The sequence below is a fragment of the Sciurus carolinensis genome, chromosome 4 (assembly GCF_902686445.1).
Source record: "Sciurus carolinensis chromosome 4, mSciCar1.2, whole genome shotgun sequence".
Taxonomy (NCBI): Eukaryota; Metazoa; Chordata; class Mammalia; order Rodentia; family Sciuridae; genus Sciurus; species Sciurus carolinensis.
The window spans coordinates 129,910,695-129,932,647 of record NC_062216.1 but is presented as its reverse complement, the minus strand read 5'-3'; the positions used below and the strand labels follow the sequence as shown (position 1 = coordinate 129,932,647).

Below are 21,953 nucleotides of genomic sequence, written 5' to 3'. Positions count from 1 at the left end.
GATGTTCCTCGGAGAAGAATGTGCATCAGTGTTGTAAAGGTAGTAGACCTGTTGCAACTAGCATTGAGGGCAACCCCTTATGACAACAGGGAGCTGATCATGCTAGTGCAACTCAGCAGGTAGCTGGGAGGAAGCCCACCTTCTTGCTATCTACACAAGATCAAAATGACCCCTTCCCACCACTGCAAGCCTTTCCATCCCTGGAGCAAAGCTCTTACTAACATTTCCACAGGTTTGAAGGAAGTTTAGTTCTGAGTATTGATTCTGGCTCCAGCCTTTGGACTCCACATGTGTTATTTCTGCTTCATAAAATAGAGTCACAATGTGGAAGGAGGAGGCAGGGACTCAGTGTGTGGGCAGGTGGTTTTATCAATATAATGCTTATAACCCCCCCTCCCATGTAGTACTTATCTCCAGGCACTATCTCCAGGTTCCTCTGCTTCCATTATTTTCTTTCCCTTCTCTTGTCAGGAGTAACCTTTTCCTCAAATTGTTATTCTTACTCCATGCAGAGCAGTTGAATTGTTCTCCTTGTTTTTTTATGCTCTTGTCACTTTTCAAGATTGCACTGTCTTTTCAAAAGTCTTCCTTTTAAGAGGAAAATTGATGTCTATTGATAATGAAGACAATGCATTTTCTTTTAGAATTTACTATAGTGGGGCAGTTGAACGTCTTTGGCCACAGCCTGGTGGAGAAAAGATTTAAAAGCAAATTAACATCTGTTTTGCTTCCTTTCCTAAAGTGGTTGACTTTATGGAAATTTATTTATTTTTTTCCTCTTTCTCTTTTTCTTTTGTAATTTTCTTTCTATCCCTAGAGAATCTAGAGAATCATCACGGCAATTAGCTGCTTGCACATTCTAGGCCTTGCCCTGGTAAAGAAACTGGACTGGGGGCAGGGCAGCAAGTAGTTAGTAACTTCCTAATTTATCAGTTTCATTTATTATTTATTCAGATAAATGCGACTCTGACTGCCTAATGGCCTGGGGATCTGATGTTTGGGTCCAAAGAGAGTACTAGAGAGTGTGTAGAACCTGTCTGACTTTGGAGCTCATAATTGGGCACAGAGACTAAAAGCCACAGCTTCGAGGGTGCTTTTGGTATTTTAAAGATGTGTGTGCAGTCTGCATTCCATTGTATTTCATTTTCTTATTTCTGGTTGATAGTCGCTTTCTCCCAAGTGTTTCTGGTAAACAAACGTGGTGTTTAGTCTGTTAAGGAATGGCACACATTGAACATATTAAAGGAGCACTGTTGTCCTTGAGAGGGTGTGACTCCACATCTGGGAGAATGAACTAATGGGACTCGACAGCATCTTTAGTTACATTTTGACTCTTATGCTGTCAGTCTCTTACCCTGAAGGAAAGTCTCAATCTGCCAGGAAAACGTTAACCAGTCTGACATGTGAAACTGTTGATTTACATTTATATGAAGTCATTGACAACCAATCAGGACTGAGAGAAGAGTTGATTTATTACTAGAAAAACAGGTAGCATTTTAAGAAAACATGGGCATAAAACAAAAAAGGAGGTTGTCATGGAGGTGACATCTCTTTCTGCTAAAGTGTCTCAGAGGGACCCTATTTTCTCAGGATAAATTTTGCACCTTGAGGCAAAGCCTGCGGGCAGCCATCTTGTCCCAGCAGATACCTTCTAGTCCACAGAGGACATCCAAATCCTTCTCTTTCAGGTCCAGCCATCCTGCTTCCTGTAGAAAGTCTCCCCTTGTCTTAAGATACACATAGACTCATGTTCATCCAAGACAGTTTTAAAACCCTGCTGTCTCTCTGCAGGAGCAAACATCTGAACTTGTTTCTATTTCATTCTTCCTAACAATAGCCACTTGTTGGGCTGGACTTGGAACAGGGACTTCTAGGCAGTCAACACACTGGTTTCTGCTCAATCCCTAGCTGTGGGTCACTGGGCTTGGTCTGGCTCACAGAATGCCCAGTATAGGTGCTGGCTGCACTGCCCAGGCTCCTGTGTAGGTATTTGGTCTATTCTTTCTAAGTCTGGGCTATGCATCCTAAGTTCTAATGACCCAGTTAGGAAGTCTCCAGCCCTCCAGGTACCTTAGATTTGCCTGCACTGGTGCAATGTTCTGGTGAGCAATATTTGATGGTGAATTGATAGAGCTTTTTTTTTCTCCTTATGATTGCTTTTTTGTACCATCTATTTTGACCCAGATGTCATGCCTGTTTATTAACAAAAATGATTTCCTAGCTACAATTATAACAATAAAACAAACAGAAAACCCCCAAAACAAACAGAAATCTTTAGGACATAAGCAAACTTTCAAAATATGTAAATTGAAACATTATCTGTAAGCATAGACTTTTGGAGACAAAAGAGTCTTTGGAAATCACAGACCTGACCCACTTCCCTTTTATAAATGGAAAACTGGGCCCAATGGGTTAGTTGGCTATCCTAGCTAGGGTTACAAACTTAGTTACTTAACTAACAAGTAAGTAATACAAGACAAGAATACAGATCTTCATTTTAATGCTTTTATCGTGTCTATACATTTCTTCCTACTCATTGTCTAATAAAGGATTTCTCTAGGCTGAGTGGATTTAAAAAGCCTTTAAAACAAAAGAATTATTAGTAGTGGCGACAGTTATTTTTGTATTGACCGTTAAGGGAGGTGACCTTTGGGCTGTATGGCAGATTCTGAAAGGCAGAATCTTGAGTGGGTGGAAGGACTATTGCCCTTCCTAAAGACAGTCTTGCGGATAGCAGCTGTGGTCATTATAGGAGACAGATGGGCGACCCACGGCACAGATGTTAACACAGGCACAAGTTCCACTCTAATCGTGATGGATTATAGAACATTCATGGAGGACAAGTGGTAGACTGAGGCTAGGTGTAATGAGGGTGGTGAAGAAGAGGATATACTGTGCTGCTGGGTGAACTGAATTATGGCAGATGGGTAGCCCATCTATCTTGAAGGGCCCTCACATCTTTTCCTCTCATCTGATGACTTAACAGTACATAAAATAGCGTTTCTGGAATATGCCTGCTGGGAACAAGATAGAATTGATATGGATATTAGGAACTGTTCTTATTTTTTATCAAAATGCAAAGCATTTTTATTAACCTGTAAAATGTCCCTCATCTTCCCATCAGTCAATTCCTGTCTCCTTACTTCTTTGCTCAAAGGAATACACTGTTCTGATTTTTATTGCCATGGTTTTGCTTGGTTTTGAACTCTGTATATATGGAATCAAACAGTATTTACTCATATTATGGGGTTTTTTTCCTGCTCAACATAATGAGTCTGAGATTCATTCCTATTGTGTATATCAGTGATTTGAAGAACTTGGGCTTTTTTAATTAAAATAATTAAATTCCCAAAAACACATACTTTATATTCCACTTTATGTATAAAATGCAAAATATGTGAATTAAAGATCAAATCAAGAAGAGTGAAAGCTGTTCTTCTGAGCTTTTAAAAATGGTTTTTTAACACTCTTACATTTCTTCCACCCGACTTTTAACATGTATTAGAAAAAGATAAGGTTGTAAACATTATTCAGGGAAAGTGTCAGCTTAATCAAATATAGGAGGGCTGATTTTTGTTAGTTTAGATCACGGAAGTGTATCAAGGTCCCCCAAACAGGGTCTTGTACAGAGTTGGTACTCAATGGATATTTATTGAATGAGCACAAACACTGAGGAAGGGAATTTCTGTCATTAATATCTCTTTTTTAAATTTCCAGATCGTCAATTCTGGGGACACTGAGGTTAGCTCCAATGCTCCTGTGAATATCTTGATTGCTGCAGGTGCCATCATCATGATTCTGGGTTTCCTGGGATGTTGGGGTGCCATAAAAGAGAATCGCTTCATGCTTCTTTTGGTGAGTTCTCCAGACAAATCCCATTCCAACCCCCAGATTCTTGAGGTTGATCTCCTGTCCCCATTCTCTGTCAAAAAGACTTGCCAAGATTGATGCAACTTTAACTTCTGTTTTGAAGATTTGATTGTAGACACGAATGCTGTTTAGATTTGGCTTAGCCTGATTTAGATTAGAAGATGTTCTGAGAGGGTCATATTTTAATTATCCATCTGTTCATTCATTCACTCTGTTTATTCATGCAACATGACTGCATAGCTCTATATGCCAGATAATGTGCTAAATGATACATAAGATTTAAGGATGATTAAAACCCACCAGGGAAGATTAGTAAGTAAACAAATAGCTCTAGTGGGAGTGGCCCCAGAGGAGAAGGGCCAGGATAGAAGAGGGAGCTTTCTGGCCAGGGGCAGAGGTGAATTAGGTGTCTGTATGGTAAGAGGGTAATGATGTCTCTGGGAAGTCAGCCTGGCAGTCCAGGGCTGGCATGTTTGGGTAACTGAAAGGCTTTGGGTGTGGCTGGGGAGTGGCAGAGGCTATTTTCAGTCAATAATAGGAGAGTATGAGTGTGGAGTGTGGCCAAATCTTGAAGTGTCCACATGCCATGCTAAGAAAATCTTAAGGGAGGGAATCAACTTTGTCACTTAGAAAATTCCAAGGAAGGTAGACTGCGCTGTGATAACCCGTAGGCAGTCACTTTTGTATGTGTGTGTGTGTGTGTGTGTGTGTGTGTGTGTGTACTTAGGGTTGAACCCAGGGATGCTTGCTATCTCACTCAGCCACCTCTCCAACCGTTATATATATATTTTTTATTTTGAGACAGGGTCTTGCTAAATTACTGAGGCTGACCTCAAACTTGCCATCCCCTGCATCAGCCTCCCAAGTCACTATGATCATAGGCATGTGCCACCACACCTGGCTAAGCATTCACTTTAAACACGTACAGTAGAAAATAATAAATGGGTATGGTAAAAAAACTTAGAAGAAATCAATTGATTTTCAGATATAAATGTGATATAAGCACTTATCAGAGCTAATTTAAAGTTGTTTCTCTAATAAATTATTATGTCAGTCCTTGAAAACACATTTTTAACTGTTTATTGTAAGGAGAAATGGAGACAGAGTTTAATAGGACTTTAAGAGCATCCCAGTGTTGTTTTAATCAAAACATAAAAAGGCATCATTTGAAATTTGTGGAATTTAATGACTTGAGATGCTTGTTTAAGAAAAAACAAAAACAAAACATTAATTTGGAAGCTTCATCTTTCAAAATTATGATTCAGCAGATCTGAGGAAGATTTCGGGATTCTACAAGATGTCATGTGATTGTAATGGTGGTGGCTCTACTGTTTTGAAGCCAGCACTGAGTTTGCATGTGTTTGTATTTGATGAAGAAAAGAAAGGAGAAATAATAGTCCAACAAATTCACTTACGTTTTCAAGCTTTCCTCCCTTTAATATCAGACGTATACCAACAGTCCTATAAATTAAGTTTTGTTTGAACCACTTTCTTTGATCAGCCTTTGAAACAAATGTTTCTGAGTAGTAATGAATCCCAAATTTGGAGTTTGACACAAAGGGTGGAGGAAATGAAGATTGTGGCTAATACTTCAACTGCTATCTGATTCAGGTTGTCAAGAGAGTGTCATGCTGAAATGTCCCAGATGTTACTGGATACACTGAGGGTAACAGATATTCCTTTTTTTTTCCCCCCTCCAGTATTTCATAGGCTTGTCCCTGATCATGGTCCTGCAGGTGATATCAGGTATCATGGAATCTTCTTCCAAATCTAAGGTGTGTACACAGAAGATGTTTGATAATTTTGGAAAATCTAAAAATTTGAAATACGATCTCTGAGATGAATAATGTAACAATACTTTTTGATTTTCAGTCTGAGAGCAAATTGGATAGGACTCTTCGTGAAAATGCAAAGCTCTTGAGTGAAACAAGTGAAAGAGGAAAACAATTCCGGAAAATCATGGCTGAATTTCAACAAGAGGTAATTAGAATTCACAGGTCCTTTGGGGAGCTGGACATAGCTATTCGATGTTGGTTTAATTTTTTTTAATAGGCATATTCCTTAAAGATTGAAAAATATCTCCTTTTGCAGATTTTAACCAATTATTCTTGTCACCTGGCAATAAGAAAAATTCAAACATATTTGTATTTTTTCAAACTTCTCATGAAAAGTTTGCATTTTTCATAACTTCTTATGAAGTTATGAAGCAGTTTAGGACACAGATTAGGAAGATATGTTCATGACAGATTAAGACTTGATTGGGTGAAACTAATAATTGTTTCATTATCTACTATTTAAAACAGTAGTGTATTTGGGGTATTTCTCTCTTCCTCCATAAAATGATAGTAGCTAACATTCACTGCTACTTACTTTGTATCAGATTTTATATTTAGTAGCAAACTTAATACAACAGCCCTAGGAGATGGTGTTTTAGTCTGTTTTGTGGTGCTTAACAAAATACCTGAGACTGAACACTGTATTAAAAAAATGAAGATGTATTTAGCGCATAGTTCTGAAGATTCAAAATTATGTCGCCATCATCTGCTCAGCTCAGGTGAGGGCCCCATGGAGGTTGGCACCACACTGGTAGGAGCATGTGCAGAAGAGATCACATGGTTAGATAGGAAGCTGGAGACCAGCAGGTTCAGTCTTGCTTTTTTTATAGCAACTCATTCTCCTGAGAACTTTCTCACTCCTGTGAAACCCATCCATTCCTCAAGACCAGCAATAATCCATTCATGATGGTGGAGCCCTGTGACCTCCCTCAAGGTCTCATCTCTTGAAAGTACTTCAATACTATTACACTGGGGACCAACTTTCCAGCACATGGAACTTTCCAGCACACTGAAACCATATCCAAACCATGACAGATAGAAATAAGGATCAACATTAAAGTCCAGCCAGGTTTGTCTACTCACAGTCCCTTGAGTGACTCTGTCTTCCTGCCCTCATATCATTCCCCATCCTAGCAATGTACTTGTTGCTCTTCTTTCTTCCCAAATATGTGTACTTTAAAGCTTAACTAAAATGTGATTTTCTCTGTAAAAGTCCTCCTCACCACACCTTTGTAATTCGAAATTCCCATAATATTAAGTACATGTGGCATTCACTCCAGGCATGTCATAAAAATTCTCAGAAACTTAAAGAACTGCTATGTCCTATAGGTATTTAACCCGACTTTTCATTGATTAAAGTATTTTAAATTTATGGTCATCTACTAATTAAATACTGAAGAACTGAAAGTTGGTCAGTTTTTGCCCATCCCTCTTTTATACAAAACTGATGATAAGTATGTTCCTTCCCAACTTGAAACAAATACTCGCCTCCCTAGAATTTACATCATTTAGTCCTAATTGTTCTGGAGGTTCAGAGGTAGGAAAAAAGTGTATGGGTCCTTTTATACATGATAGCTTTGTCTTTGAATATGTCTATTGCTTGACATATTTTTTTTTCCAGAGCATTTACCAGTCCCTGTTTGGATAGACTCTAGCTTATAAACATTCTGTTTAAAGCACTGTTTCCAAGAATGGAAAACTGGTATGGGCTAGTCCCTTTTAACCTCCTCTGTTGTGCTTTTTTTCCCCACCTTTTTCATAGCTACATCATTTGTCTTCCCTCTTGGATCATTCCCATTCTAGAACACAGACTAATTTAGGCTTACAGCAGGAGAATTTGGCCAACCTTGGTCCTTTCACTGGGTGGGGCTGAGCATTCTTGACTCTCCCTTGGACAAAATGAAATAGAGGTATCTGCTGGGCTTCTGGGTTAGGTCCTGAGTCATATTTGCTGCATACTGTTCCTGGAATTTAAGGTCTCAATGCCAGTTGTGGGTTTCTAAACATTCTGTCTGTTATGTTCTTCTGATGTGCTACCATTCTTGTGTAGAAATCTTGTGCCCGAAGCTCCTTGTGTTCATGATTCTAGATTTCTTTTTTATTATCCATTTCTGTTTTTCTTCTCCATGTTCTTATCTACTTTGGCTTTCTGTTTTTAGTTACTCTTCTTTGGGAAAAGGGTCCTACCCTGAACATTGACTGACTGATTTGGGGTTCTCTTACACATGGACAGAAGTTGCCGAGACTGAGTGACTTTCTCTTTGGATTTCAGGAATTCCCCCAAATACCCTGTTAACATTGTATGGAATGTGCCCTTCTTGGGTTCTTGGTGATGACTAATCGTCTAGAGGTGTTCTACCATTCACTGCATAATGCCATTTTTGTTCAGCTGTTATATTACTTTCAACAAGTTCTGACCAATTTCTTCCCTAAGTGCTTCCACTGCTGATGTAGAGACCAGATATCAAGACAAGCATTAGCCTTCCTGCCTCTTACCTGGTCTCCTCTATTTCTCTGTGCCACCCCAAGGACTCCTGAAGTATACTGTACTCCAAATATGGATTGACCTGTGAGTGTATTTAGGAGACTTATATTCTATTTGATATATAATATCTATATCAATACTATTCAAGATTATGAAATCCGAGAGTAAGCAATTAGTCATGCCTACCATGGGAAGAGGAAAAGGTTTTTTTCTCAAGAATATCCTTCTTGCTAATATTGACCTTAGAACCACCTAAAATTGCTAACTCTTTGTCATAGGAATGTCTAAATCATGTATTTGTACAATTCAGTCTTTGGGACAAAGTATAAGACTTTATATTTGCCTCAGTTGAACTTGTTAGTTTAAATCCATTGTTTGAATTATCTTTGAAACTTGATTCTGTCTTCCAGCATATTAATCATCACTCCCTATGCTATATCAAATATTGTGTTGAACGAAGACTTTCTATGTCTTTATCCAAATCTTTGATAACAATGTTGAACAGATCATGTTTATGCAAGAGCATAACAGAAACAACAACAGATGACAAAAATAAAATTATAGCAGCTAGTCCATATTGTTAAGTGCTTTCTATAAGTCAGGCTCTGAGCTTAGCACTTCATATGGATTTTCTCAAATCTATGAATAAAATGTTATTTAAGAATTGTTATTATCTGGATTTTTCAAATGAAGAAACTATGACACAGAGAGGTTTAAGCAACATGAGTAACATGATCACCTTCCCATTAAATGACAATTCTTTCAATAATATGGCACTTCAATGCATTAAAGCCTGGAAGATCAGCGAGGGCGGGTTCTAGTTTCTTCAGTCATTTTTTTTTCCTTGCCCTTTCTGCATGAAGAGTCTTCACTCTAATAGATCAGTTAGGAGCAAGATGAAGGATAAGTTATCTTTTTCATTTAGTAATTTTATAACTTCCAATGAGTTATTGGGCTTATCACTTCCTTTCTTCCTTCCTCAAACTTGACCACACATCCTCTTAGTGCTTCCCCATCTTTGGTGTTTTGCCATGTTTCTGTCTATGTTGGGTCTTAAGCTTACTGACATTATTCTAAGAGCTCCAGCTTGCATTTTTTAAAGATGTCTGTGCAAAGTGCATCTCAGGGGAGGGCCCCTGGAGTATGTTCATTGATCTTTGACATATCTCTTGTCCTTTTCCTCCTCTTTACCAAAAGTGATCAGAAATCATGGGATAAAAATCGTATTTTTAACACTTCTTGTCTCTTTTGAGCAACAGTTCTTTAATGAGACCTTAACACTCTTGTGAAAACTTGGAAACTTCCTTGCTAAAATCTAGAATAACTAGACCTAACTCTGCTCTCTCTTCTGTCATTAAAACTAGAAGGCATGCTTTTTCTTTTTCAAAATCAATTTTCCAAGTTCCTCAGACTTTTGCATCTAGGCTCAAATTTTCCTGTTATTACTTAATTAAGAACTATTAAGACCAAAATGAGAGATTCCTTTATTTTTGCTTCTATGTTCAGAGAAATGAGTGAATTGACTTACATTTTAGCATAATAAATATGTTCATAATGATATTCAGAAGAATATAATTCAATGTATTAAAGTGTTTTTAATCTTCTCAATGACTTTTTATTCTACTTTTCATTGAACAGAATAAATGCTGTGGTTTGTTCAATGGAGCTGATGATTGGGGAACTAATTTTGAACAAATTTATGAGACATGTAAATGTTCAAAGCCATCAGATTCTTGTATATCTTATGCTGGAAGAAACATTCATAAACAGGTGAGAACTAAATCAAACTTCTCACAATAAGTGGTTCTGTTATTTTCTTTACCCAATGATAGTCTCTACAAAAATTTGAAATGCAGCAAGTAATGGAAATCATGATATGAAAATCTCATATTAGGTAAAGGGGAGGGAAGGAAAAGGAAGGGGTCTGGGGGGAGGAAGGATGGTAAAGTGAAATAGACGTTATTACCTCATGTACATATATGACTCCATGATTGATGTGATCTACAATATGTATAATCAGAAAAATAAGAAACTATACTCCATTTATGTAGGATATATCAAAGTGCATAAATGTGTTCTACTGTCATGTACAACTAATTAGAAGTAATAAAAAATGAAAAAAATAAATGACAAATAAAATTATAAAAAAAATCTCAGGAATTACTCAAATAAAAAGGAAATCCTTAACTAAAAGATAAAAAATAGAGCTGGGCTCTATGGTGCACACCTGTAATCCCAGTGGCTCAGGAGGCTGAGACAGGAGGACATCAAGTTTAAGGCCAGCCTCAGCTTTACAGTGAGGCCCTAAGCAACTTAGTGAGACCCTGTCTCAAAAAAAAAAAAAAAAAATTTAAATGTCTGGGAATGTGCTCTGTGGTGAAGCACCCCTGGGTTCAATCCCCAATACCAAAAAAAAAAAAAAAAAAAAAAATAGAAGAAGATAAAAGCATATATATATATATATATATATATATAAAACATTTCATTAATATATATATATTAAAAGTATTTCATTAATTTCTTTGGGTTTGGTATTATTTAAACCCAACTTTAGTAAGTCAAAGTAACATTCTACGTGGAAAGGCAAGGTACAAACTAACATAAAAGTTTATTTTGCCCTGTCTTTGGTGACCTTGATCATTATTCTCTTTTTTTCCCTATTGTAAACTAAGTTCCAGAGATAAATATTTTCACTTCAATTTGTAAAGTCAGGCCTCCTCTTGCCCTCCCAAATCAAAGGTTTCTTTTCTTAAGAAATTGTACATGTGTAAAGAAAGGACTTGGCATTTAAGGGTTTAGGTTCTGAATGTTAATGTACCTACCAGTTTACCTAGTTAGTGTTGCAATTGAGAAGTTGCTTTGCATATTTAAAGTCAGTTTAAAAGAGGAGTTTTTTTAATGTGTTGTAGATGTCACATCTATGTGACTTGTGGATATCCATATGTATTTGTCATAGTTCTTTTTTTAATCAATTCATCGAATAATTTTGAACTACCTCCTATGTGCCATGCCTTCTGCCAGCCAGTGGAAATCCATTCTTGAACAGGGTACAATGTTGTACACATGGAGGTGATGCTTAAATAGGAAAAGGAGATGTAATCAGGCAACTTCCATCTGATGGACTGTTGGTATTGTTTGGATAGGGACAGATACAGTTATCATGGGACCCATCTAAGTCAACATTTGAAGTTCAGGATATGCTTCATTGGAGGACATGACATCTGTCCCTCACCAAAGGATTTTTCATAAACTGTTCCTTTTGTCTGGAAGGAATACATAAAAAAGTAACAGTTGATATTAGTGTATCATTTATTATATTATATTATATATAATTATATTATATATAATTATATATAATATTATATATAGTATTATATATTATTATATTATAATTATATATTATATATGATTACATTATTATATATTATATTATTATAATATTATTATATTATAATTATATATTATTATATTATATTATATATTATTATAATATGATTATATTATATTATAATAAATTATATATAATATAATAAATTATATATAATATATAATTTATAATATAATATTATATATTATCATGTTATTCTTCACTGCCTATTATGCATCAAATAGATAGGATCAGATGTGCTTCAGGATCCTCTAGCAGGTTGTAATCTTCTGGGGAGAGAGACACATAATTATTTTAATTTACATGAGTTAATTTCTATAATATATGAAGATTATTTTCAGTCTCACTTTGTTGGACTTATTGATAACTCCTGAGATAAATATATTCAAGGAAATGAAGTATCTCAGAAAAATTTCCTCCTTCTGTGTCACTGATCTTATCAGAACTAAAGAGACTGTTCTAAAGAATTGCCATTACTAATATTTAAAAGTAACTGATGGGGGAGAAGTTATTTATCAGATTACAGTATTACTATGTCTTGTCATTGTCAAAGCAATATCACTTACACATTTTATTCTTATTTTTTATATTATTCCTGTTCCTTTATACCCTACTTAATTTTATAGGCACAATATCTTCAAAGGAGGAATAAATATAGTGTAAATGAATGTAGTTTCCACTTAGGATAATGAGGAAATGGCTAAATTCAATTGCAGATTGCTGACTTCTGTTAAAGATTCAACTCAAAGATATTTTGCCTCAAGATAGGTTTTGAAAAGCCCTTAGTATTATCAGGAGAAAAAAGAAAGATAGTCCCTGTAAATTCACACAACATTCATCTGAATGTAGGCTGAGAGCTGCCCCAGGTTCCCAAAGGAAGGTCATAAATTCATAAAATCTCATGCATCTACCACGTGTCATTTGCAAGAAGTCTGGAAAAGTATAAAATCTGGAATGTCCATAATTCACAATTCTTTTTTCCCCTCCCTTTTGCCAAGATAGCCTCCTTATCTTGGGGAAGTGGGAAGGAAAAACCCTCAAGTATAATCAGTGTGACTTAATAGACATTATCATTAATCTCATAGTTAACCCTAAATGACATGATAATCTGCTCAAATGCTTACTGCTTTGGATTAGATGTGAATGGAGAAACCCAGTAAGTTCAGGATGAAGGGGGAAGACCAAAGCTCAATGGAGAACTTGTATTTTATGAGTAGTAATATTTTATGAGCCCTTTGTGCACATATGCCTATCATAAGGGCGATAAATTTTATGGCAATACAGGTAATACCTACATTACATTGTGTAGTATTTCCATTTAAAAATTTATCCTTTTGATTTATAATTGTTGGAATTTTTAAGTGTGGTCTGAAATGATTTGAAATTAGAATTGCATGCTAGTTTGAATAAGCATCAAAAATATTGCAAAAATCACTTTCTAAATTTCTTATCTAAAGTAATAGCAGAATGACAGACATAATTTTTTCCCTTTTAAAGGTAAAAGTCACTGTGAGAGATATTATTGAAGGATTTAAAAATTTTTTGTTTTAAAAAAGTAAAATTTGTAATAAGTACCTCTCTGCTGCAGATTACAAACCTAAAATATCTATAATTGAGGTGATATCAGCTCTAAAATGAATTATCTGAAGTTAGGATAAATTTATTATTTATGATATTCAACTTTTAAAATTATAATTTTGGGATATGTTGGTGAAAAAACCCAGTGTTTATAACGTCAACTCCTAGATTCAGCAACTCAAAAGTCAAAGCAAAATTTTGCTCCTCAAATACTTTATAAATTTAGGAAGATATTAGTATAAAAATTGTCACTTATAATGAAAGGTCCTAGATTCAGTAATTAGGAAGTTGAGTAAAATTTTGTTATTCACATGCTTTTCAGTGGATGAACAAACCCCAGGGGTTGTAACCTTCCAAAGCAAGGATGAGCAGGGAGGGAAGAAATAATCCAATTGCTTTTTGTTGAGTGTGATCCTTAGGAGCAATATAAAAAGTCAACTAAATAAATAAAAATCTTAAATAGTTAATATATTAATTAAGGTCAACATTTTAACTGAAGGTAACCTTTTTTTTTAAACAGACATGTACTCCTTTGATAAAAGACTTAGTTTTAAATCGCAGTAAGATGATTATTGGAACATCATTTGGAGTGGCAGTTGTTGAGGTACAGTATAATCTTGCGTGATGTACTTTCCTATCTATTGTTTGCTCATTAGTTCTTCTAACAAATATTTATGGTGAGCCAAATTTAAAAAACCAGATGCTTTAGGAAAGCAAGGGATACCAAGTGCCCAAGAGCCAGCATCTCCTTCAATCAGCCTGAATCTGACAGGGGAGGATTAGAGTAGGGCTGAGGCTGCTATTTCTGAATGACCTCTCTATTGAGAGAAAAAAAAAAATAGAATCAATTTTCACAAAATTCTTAGTCCTAGATATCCTTTCCCCTTTGAAAACTAACACAAGGGTTAAAATTTCCTGAAATGAGAAGAAAAACTACCAAGCAAAGCACCAACATTTACAATTTCTGATTTCTCATCATGATTTTGAAACAAAATATAAACTGAACTTGAGCATGGGGAGTTGTTCTCTAATTATTCCTTTCTACAGAAACCAATAATTTCTAAAGACCAGGGGCAATTGCCTCTGATTTTTTCAGCCTAAGTTTTATAAACTCCCTTGGAGAAGTTTTCAAGGAAGCTTTGACTGGGACCTATGTATTACTGTCAGCAATTTAATTATTGATGTTAAAAAAAAGTATTCTGCATAGAATACTTATCTTGATGGGTTTTCTTGGCATGTACTTTTAGAACCTGAGGAATACTTTTTACATGGCCTAAGATAATCTTTGCCAACAGGATGAAATAAAGCTGTTTCTGAGAAGTATTTTTGGAATTATCCCAGATCTTGGGTAATTTAGATATCAAGTGAGTCAAATTCACTCACAGTCCTATTTCAGAGCATTCCCAAGAATTTAAAAAACATACGATATCTCAATGTAAGGTTAATGCCTCTGAGGGCCAGCTCCACTAAGTGCTGTTTGTTTCATTCTTAAGGAATACCCTGCAGCATCCCCTTAGGCTTTCTGATACTTTCCATCTCCTACTGGTACCACATTCCTGTCAGATAGGAATTTTAGTTGAGATCAAAGAGATTTAGTGTCCTAAATGATCATTTAGGTTATAGGTGGAATTTCCCAGCCAACTACTAGACAAAGGATAGGGATTATTAGCAGCAAATTGGGCTGTTGACCATTACTTTCTTGCAAAACAAAAGAATAGGTCTAAATGTGAAGCATTCTCTATTGTAGGATATGGCTGTCTTGCTTTGTCTGATATGCTACCAAAGTCAAATGGCAATGTGCATTAGGTCTATTTCTTGTGATTCTGCCTTTGGTAACATGTCTTTCCTTGCTCTGTATTCTGGGTTTATGTTAATTTAGAAAAAAGAGCTAATGTCCATAGTGGTGAGTGAAGACACATCGATACTCATATAGACACACAGCAACATGCACATATATTTTCATAGAGTAGACTTTAAATGAATGATTGGGGCAGAGGGTGTTGCTTGGTGGTAGACCATGTGCCTAACACGTGCCAGGCCCTGAGTTCAATCCCAGCACCAAAAATAAGTAAATGAATAAACACATGAAGGAATGATTGGGAAAGCAGGCTTGTGATGAGGTATTCAATATTGAGTGTTAAATTTCACGTTAGACCCAATTTCAGACAATGGACTATGACTTGCCACAAGTTACAGATGCTTTTAAGAAGCTTCTTGAAAGCAAAGCCAAAAATAAATAAATAAAATAAGACATAATCAATTATGAAGATTGATGTCTGTCATATCCAAAGCAGTGCCAAAACTCTGGATGCATCTAGTGGAAAATAAAATTACAAGAGGAAGATAGCATTTCAATATTTTATGAAATTGGTGTAATCCATGTACTTGTTACATGTTTAGATATTTCATGGGTTCTTCTGTACAGGAAAAATACCTTAATAAAAACCTTCAGTACAGTAGTTTATAGGTATAGAGTTTGTTTTAGTCAGCTTTTTTACTGCTGTGACTAAAAGGACCCAACCAGAACAATGTAGAATAGGAAAAGCTTATTTGGGGGCTCACAGTTTCAGAGGTCTCAATCCATAGACAGCAGACTCCATTCCTTGGGGCACAAGGTGAGGCTGAACATCATGGCAGAAGAGTGTGGCAGAGGGAGGCAGCTCACATGGTGATCAGAAAGCAGAGAGACTTCACTGTCAGATACAAATATATACCCCAAAGCCACATCCCCTGCCCACTTCCTCCAGTTACCACTCAGTTAATCATATTAGGGGAATCAATTCACTGATTGGATGAAGGCTCTCACAACCCAATCAATTCTTTCCTGAACTTTCTTGCATTCTCACACCTGAACTTCTGGGGACACCTCACATTCAAACCATAACAGAGTTTATATATGGTGCTGTCATGAAATGTAACCATTTATTTAGTTTTAGTTAGTTCAGTTAAATTAAGTATGATTTCTAGACTATCTATAAATATGGCAAATGTTTGGTTCAAGAACTATTTGAAACTTTTTTGCTGTTGTTCTTTTGTATAGTTCCTCAATCTAAAGCCTGCCTTCCCTCTTTTGTTTTAAAGAAAACAAAAAATTTGAAATACTTTCTCCATTTCATTCAAAAAGGATCTTTAAAATTGGCCTTTTGTTATCCAGTCTATAAAACATGTACCCTAAAATGTTCTGTGTTCTCAGTCATCAGGACTAGTTGCCTAACACTTAGGCCCAACCCCCTTCTCTCAAATTCAAATTTCTCAACTTCAAATTCAAAAATACATAAAGAAAAAATTTATTTCTTTTAAGGCAACAAGTGATTATCTCCCTGCAGAAAATATATTCAGACCATTTCCATAGGGAAATATCATATGGGGACAAACAACCAAAACCTTCCCACATTTAGACCTCTGCATTAGATGGGTCCTATGGGGTGGGCCCAGGATTATAAGACTTGCTCAGACTATATACCTGAGGAGTTCTCCTCAGATTGGATGCTAGGAATCTATACAGAATGCTTTATTATGTGAAAAAGAAAAATTATTACCGGACATTTTTTTGAATTTTTCATTAGACTTAAATAACTAGATTATCTCTCTTCTTAAATGAATACAGCAATTTATAAGCCCAGAAAAAAAAATCAGCACTTTTTCTCCTTGCTTTCATATAGAAAATAAAAAGGCATTGAAACTGTCAGTCATCACTTTGAAAGTCATCCTGACAAGAGGTCCAAAAGAACAGAGTGCTTAAAAGAAAAATGATGATTTTATCACAGTTTTTAGCCTGCTTCAGAACATGGGAACCTGTGCATAGCACTTGGGAAATCTATCATGAGTCTGAGCATACAGTATAATATGATGAATCTCTTTTATTTGCTATTTTCTGGAAAGATCATAAAAGTTCTTTACTCAAGAAACATCCTTGTCCTCCAGACTTAAAGTTTGGGATCAAGGTAAAAGAACTTACTTAGTCCTGGATTTTATATTCTCATTGAAAATCATCATTTCAGAGAATTTATGTCTGTTTTCTTTTTAAGAAGGAAGAAATACCAGCAGCAGTTCTCCTTTGAATTACATTTCCACCAAGGTGTTAGTTAGCAAAACGTCAACACAGTAGGAGTGTTTGAGATGACTCAGCATAAAGGGCACCTTGCCCTCCCTGCTTCTGCTTCCCTTCAAAGGGAACTGGTGGGGAGAAAATTTGTGATTTTGCAATGCACATAGGTCCTTTCTGTCATTTCTACATCAAAGTCACCACATGCAAGTCACTGACAGCAAAGGCAATTAGAGCAAGTTTTGGGGTCCCTTACTCTTGGGAGAGATAATGAGATGGAAATTACGCCTCAGATTTTCAACTGTGTTTTGGCACTTCAAAGGAAATTCCTGAATTAAGCGATTCTCCATACTTAACAAAGGTTTTTTTTTTTTTTTTTTTTTTTTTTAGTTTCTTCATTTTTTTTCTTTCCTCTAGGCAATGCCTAAAACTATGGCAAGAGAAATTCTAGACTCTCTGATTTTTATGCAGATGATCTAAACCAGATGACCACAGCTTTTTTTTTTTAAGGGTAAGAAATAGGTATATTTAACCCCCAGAAGCCTGAGGTCCCAGAGTTCCAGAAGAGATGCCCTCCTGAAAGATGTGCATGTTGGAGAAAGGGGAAGGGGTTCTCTGGTGGTAGTTCCTACTGCATAACTAAATAGGGGCTGTTAAAGACTGACTGGTGAAAAATCCCGATTAAAATATACACACAGAAAAAAACCTCAGAACTTTCTTAGTGGTCTCCTGTCCCACTGGTGTCTAATTTCCCCAATAGGACAGGAGATTCAGTAGACAGAATCTTCTCAAATATAATGTTCTTTCTGTTTACTTAATAATGTCTCTAGTGTTTTGCCTTAAAATTCCATGTCAATCTTTTCTTTTATTTTCTAGGTACTTGGTTTAGTGTTTTCTATGATCCTGTATCGCCAGATTGGGAAAAAATGAATACATGGACATGTCAAGTTACCATCAGTCAGACCTTTTAAAATCTTACTTTGGCTTTGTGACTTTAAATATACAAGTGCTCTATCTGTCAGAAGCAGCTGTCTTACTGAAATGTCTCCTTTAATAAGACTATAGATACCTTCTTTGGTGCTTTTTTTTTGGATGTCTGATCATTGTGTTCAGGTGGTTCTGTGCTTATAATGTTCATCTGGAATAATCCTCATTTCCAGGTGACAGGGGCCATAGAAACAAGACTCTTGTGAGCTTTAGTAGTCATTGGTGACAAAATTGAATTAAGTCTGAAGTTAAAAAAATCGAGAGTGATCTGGCTGAGTTGCTACCGCTTTTCTGCTGTGTGTCACTACTGCTAATGGTGCCTCTCTTTTGCCACCTACCTTGTGGTGGGGACAAGATCTGAGAGCTCCCCTCACAGCCACTGGGTCTCTGGTACCTGGATCTCAGACACTTAAAATTTACTTGTTATTAATGTACAGTATACATATAGTAAAATAAATGAATCTTAAATGTGTAGCTCTGTGAATAGGTATATGCCTGTGTGCTCCTCCCTGCCACATCTGGGCAGTGTGCTGAAGCTGGCTCATGCCAATTTGCCAGAGCAGATTGTACACATAGGCATCTCAAGTCTGAATAAGACTGTGTCCAGTGACATCATCTTGTTAACTTGTAACCTACCATAATGGGAGTATTTTCACCAAGGAAATTGGCAAATACTATCAAATTTAGGCTCTTATTATTTTAAGAACTGGTTGGTAAACATATCTATATACTCCGCCTCTCAGAAAATAGCTTCCCAAAAGTAACTACTCTTTTGGCAACCATGACTATGGATTCATATTGCCTGGTCTTAAACCTTCTCTAAAGGGAATAATAAATTATACACTCTGGCTTGTTTTGCACAGCATTTTGTCTGTGAGAATCATCTATGTTATTGCATGTAGCTGTAGTTCATTCTCATCGCTATGTAATATTCCACTGTATATGAATATATCACAATGTATTTATCCATTCTTCTGTTGATGGGCATTTGGTTCTCTATTATGAATAAAGCTGCTATAAACATTCTTTTACATGTCCTCTGATATATATATATGCATTCCTGGATATATGTGCATGAGTAGAACTGTTCTGTGTACATGTTTAGCTTTAATAGATTCTGCCAAGAAATCGTCTAATGTGATTTATGCTTATACTAGAAAGCTGTCATGGACTCACCTCTTCTGAGGAGTAAATGTTAAGGAAGGGGGTTATTGTCAACCACAAATAGAGTGATGGCCAAGAACTAGGTAACTTGGTGGAGACCTGCTGAGTTAGAACACCTCTTCTGTGCTTCTTTATTAATCCTAAAAGATAACAATGCTTCCATGAGCACAGTCTACCTTCCTGGAACTAGACCAGAAATTGTGTTTTTATGGTCTCATTTCTTTTCATCACATCCTTATGACATAGGTACTATTATTACCTCCACTTAAAAAAATATTTTTTAGTTGTAGATGGACACAATACCTTTATTTTATTTATTAATTTTTATGTGGTGCTGAGGATAGAACTCAGGGCCTCACATGTGCTAGGCAAGCACTCTACCACTGAGCTACCCCCATTTTGCAGGTGAGAACACTGAGACTTAGAGAAGTTAGGTAACTTACCCAGACTCAGTAACTGGCTGAAATGGCATTCAAACCTACGAAAGGCCTTCCAAATCTTGGCTGCTGATTATGTTGTCTTTCCCATAAAGTACATCAATAAAATTGCCATATTTTGTTATATTTACCAGTTCATGTGTTTGCCTCTAATATAATGAAACTCCTTGGTGATGTTAATGGTTACTTATTTGTGTTTATATCCTCAGTGCACAGCACTTGACACATAATTGACACTCAGTAAATTGGAGTTAAAAATAACATTTAGATTTACAGAGAACTTACTATATGCTTTAAAAGTATTCTAAGAACTTAGAATAATTCATTTAGTCTAGAATAACCCTCTTACATTAGTGCTATTACTAGACCCATTTTAGGAAACCAAGGCCGGAGAGATGCATTTTTCTTAGGTTCTTCAGTCAGTAAGGGAAGGAGTTATGATTCAGTGATTCAAAACCTGTGATACTTATGTCCTATCATTTTGTCTGCCTAATAATGTTGAGAGAAATAGGAAGAAATTTAAAAAAAAGTCTTCTGCACAATGTCAGACCTATTAGAAGCTCAATAAATATGACATGGTATCAATGGTATAAAGAACTTTGCTGGTCGGGATTGGCAAGAAGCAAGAAACCCTCTAGCCATTTCAAACCATTATGCAAGGTCCTGTCAGATGGAGCTGCTAGAACAAAGTAACATTTGACTGAGTGGCTTAAACAACAGACATTTTTTTCTCTCAGAATTTTGGAGACTAAAAATTTGAAGATCAAGGTGCAGGCAAATTCAGTTCCTGGTGAAGGCTTTTTTCTTTTTCTTTCTTCTTTCTTTTTTTTTTTTTCTGTTTCACAGACAACTCCTTGCTACATCCCCACATGGGGCAGGAGGGGAGACTGCATACTCTAGGTTGTCCTCTTATTTGGATAATAATCCTATCAGCTCAAGGCTCCACCCTTATGACCTTATTTAAAGTTAATTACTTCTTTATTACAAATTCCTCTACAGTAGGGGTAGACTTCAACCTGTGGATTTTAGGGGACCACAACTCATTCTATAGCAACTTCTTACACAGGTGATGGAAAATGTGAGAAACCCAATGGGGGCTGGTGAGGTAAACCAGAGATAGCACACAGCAGGAAGTCGCTACCACCCTAAAGGACCTAGAGAATCAGAGAAGCTATCAGAGGCCAGGATCCAGAGCCACCTAGTGGAAGACCGGGCCATGGCAGGGACCCCACATGAAGGACTTGTCTAGCAGGAGTAGGAGCCACGGTGGCAATTTAGCAACTATTATCAGAAGAGGAGAGAAAGAGAGAGAGAGCAGTGCTCTGGCTTCTATCCTCTTCTCCACTTCCAGCTTTTTCTAGAACTCCCATTGGCAGAACCCACCTAGAAGCCAGAAGACAAGGGAGCCTGGGAATGCAGTTTCCTGTGATACACAGCAGAGCTGGGAATAACAAGGAGTGAACGGCGAACAGACGGGGAAGACTCATGGCAACTGGAGAGTCGAAGAACGGGCAAATAGGTGCCAAACTTCTTGAGAAAACGGTTAAGACGATTGTGGAAAGTATAAAAGAGATTTAGAATTTTCATGAGAAATTGTACAAAGTTTCTTGAATTCTTCCTCTTTTGACTAATGTTCATGGCATTTTAGGGATAGAAAGGCTTTAGAATAGTTGATCTTAAAAGGGTGATTTTTGCCCTTTGGAGGATGTTTTGAAATGTCAAGAAACATTTTTGGTTGGGTTGTTACAACAGCACGAAGCAGGGGTGGGTAATACTGGCAGCTGGTGGGGCAGAACCAGAAATGCTGTCAAACCTGCATTACACAGGAATGTGCCCCACAACTAAGAATTACCCAGTCCAAGATGTCAGTAGGACTGTGACTGAGAATCTCTGTCTAGAGAATCACACAGGAATAAAAATGATTCCTTCCCACAAGACAACACCATGCATGTGATTACAGAAGGTGAATTGAACTGGAGTCAGAAGTCATGGACCAGGTTATGGATTTTGTGACCTTTGCAGGTCACTTAACTTGAGTGTCCTCTTCTTCAAATGAGAACTTTTATTGAGAAGTTATTTAGATTCCCTGCCATTACTTGAAAATCTCTGTGTATTATTTCTGAAATGTGTTTGGTCTCCTATTTAGGAATAGAAAAATAAGAAT

General features: G+C 36.5%; 1 protein-coding gene across 1 annotated transcript in view; it reads left to right on the top strand.

Moving 5' to 3' along the window:
• Positions 1 to 19,214, top strand: part of Tspan8 (tetraspanin 8) — a 30,956-nt gene extending 11,742 nt beyond the window's left edge. The window contains exons 3-8 of the mRNA XM_047551281.1: positions 3,718 to 3,855; positions 5,571 to 5,645; positions 5,743 to 5,850; positions 9,829 to 9,960; positions 13,677 to 13,760; positions 18,078 to 19,214. Coding sequence (XP_047407237.1) covers positions 3,718 to 3,855; positions 5,571 to 5,645; positions 5,743 to 5,850; positions 9,829 to 9,960; positions 13,677 to 13,760; positions 18,078 to 18,131 — 591 coding nt within the window. The 3' untranslated portion in view covers positions 18,132 to 19,214. The remainder of the gene's footprint in view (positions 1 to 3,717; positions 3,856 to 5,570; positions 5,646 to 5,742; positions 5,851 to 9,828; positions 9,961 to 13,676; positions 13,761 to 18,077) is intronic.
• The last annotated feature ends 2,739 nt before the right edge of the window (positions 19,215 to 21,953 follow it).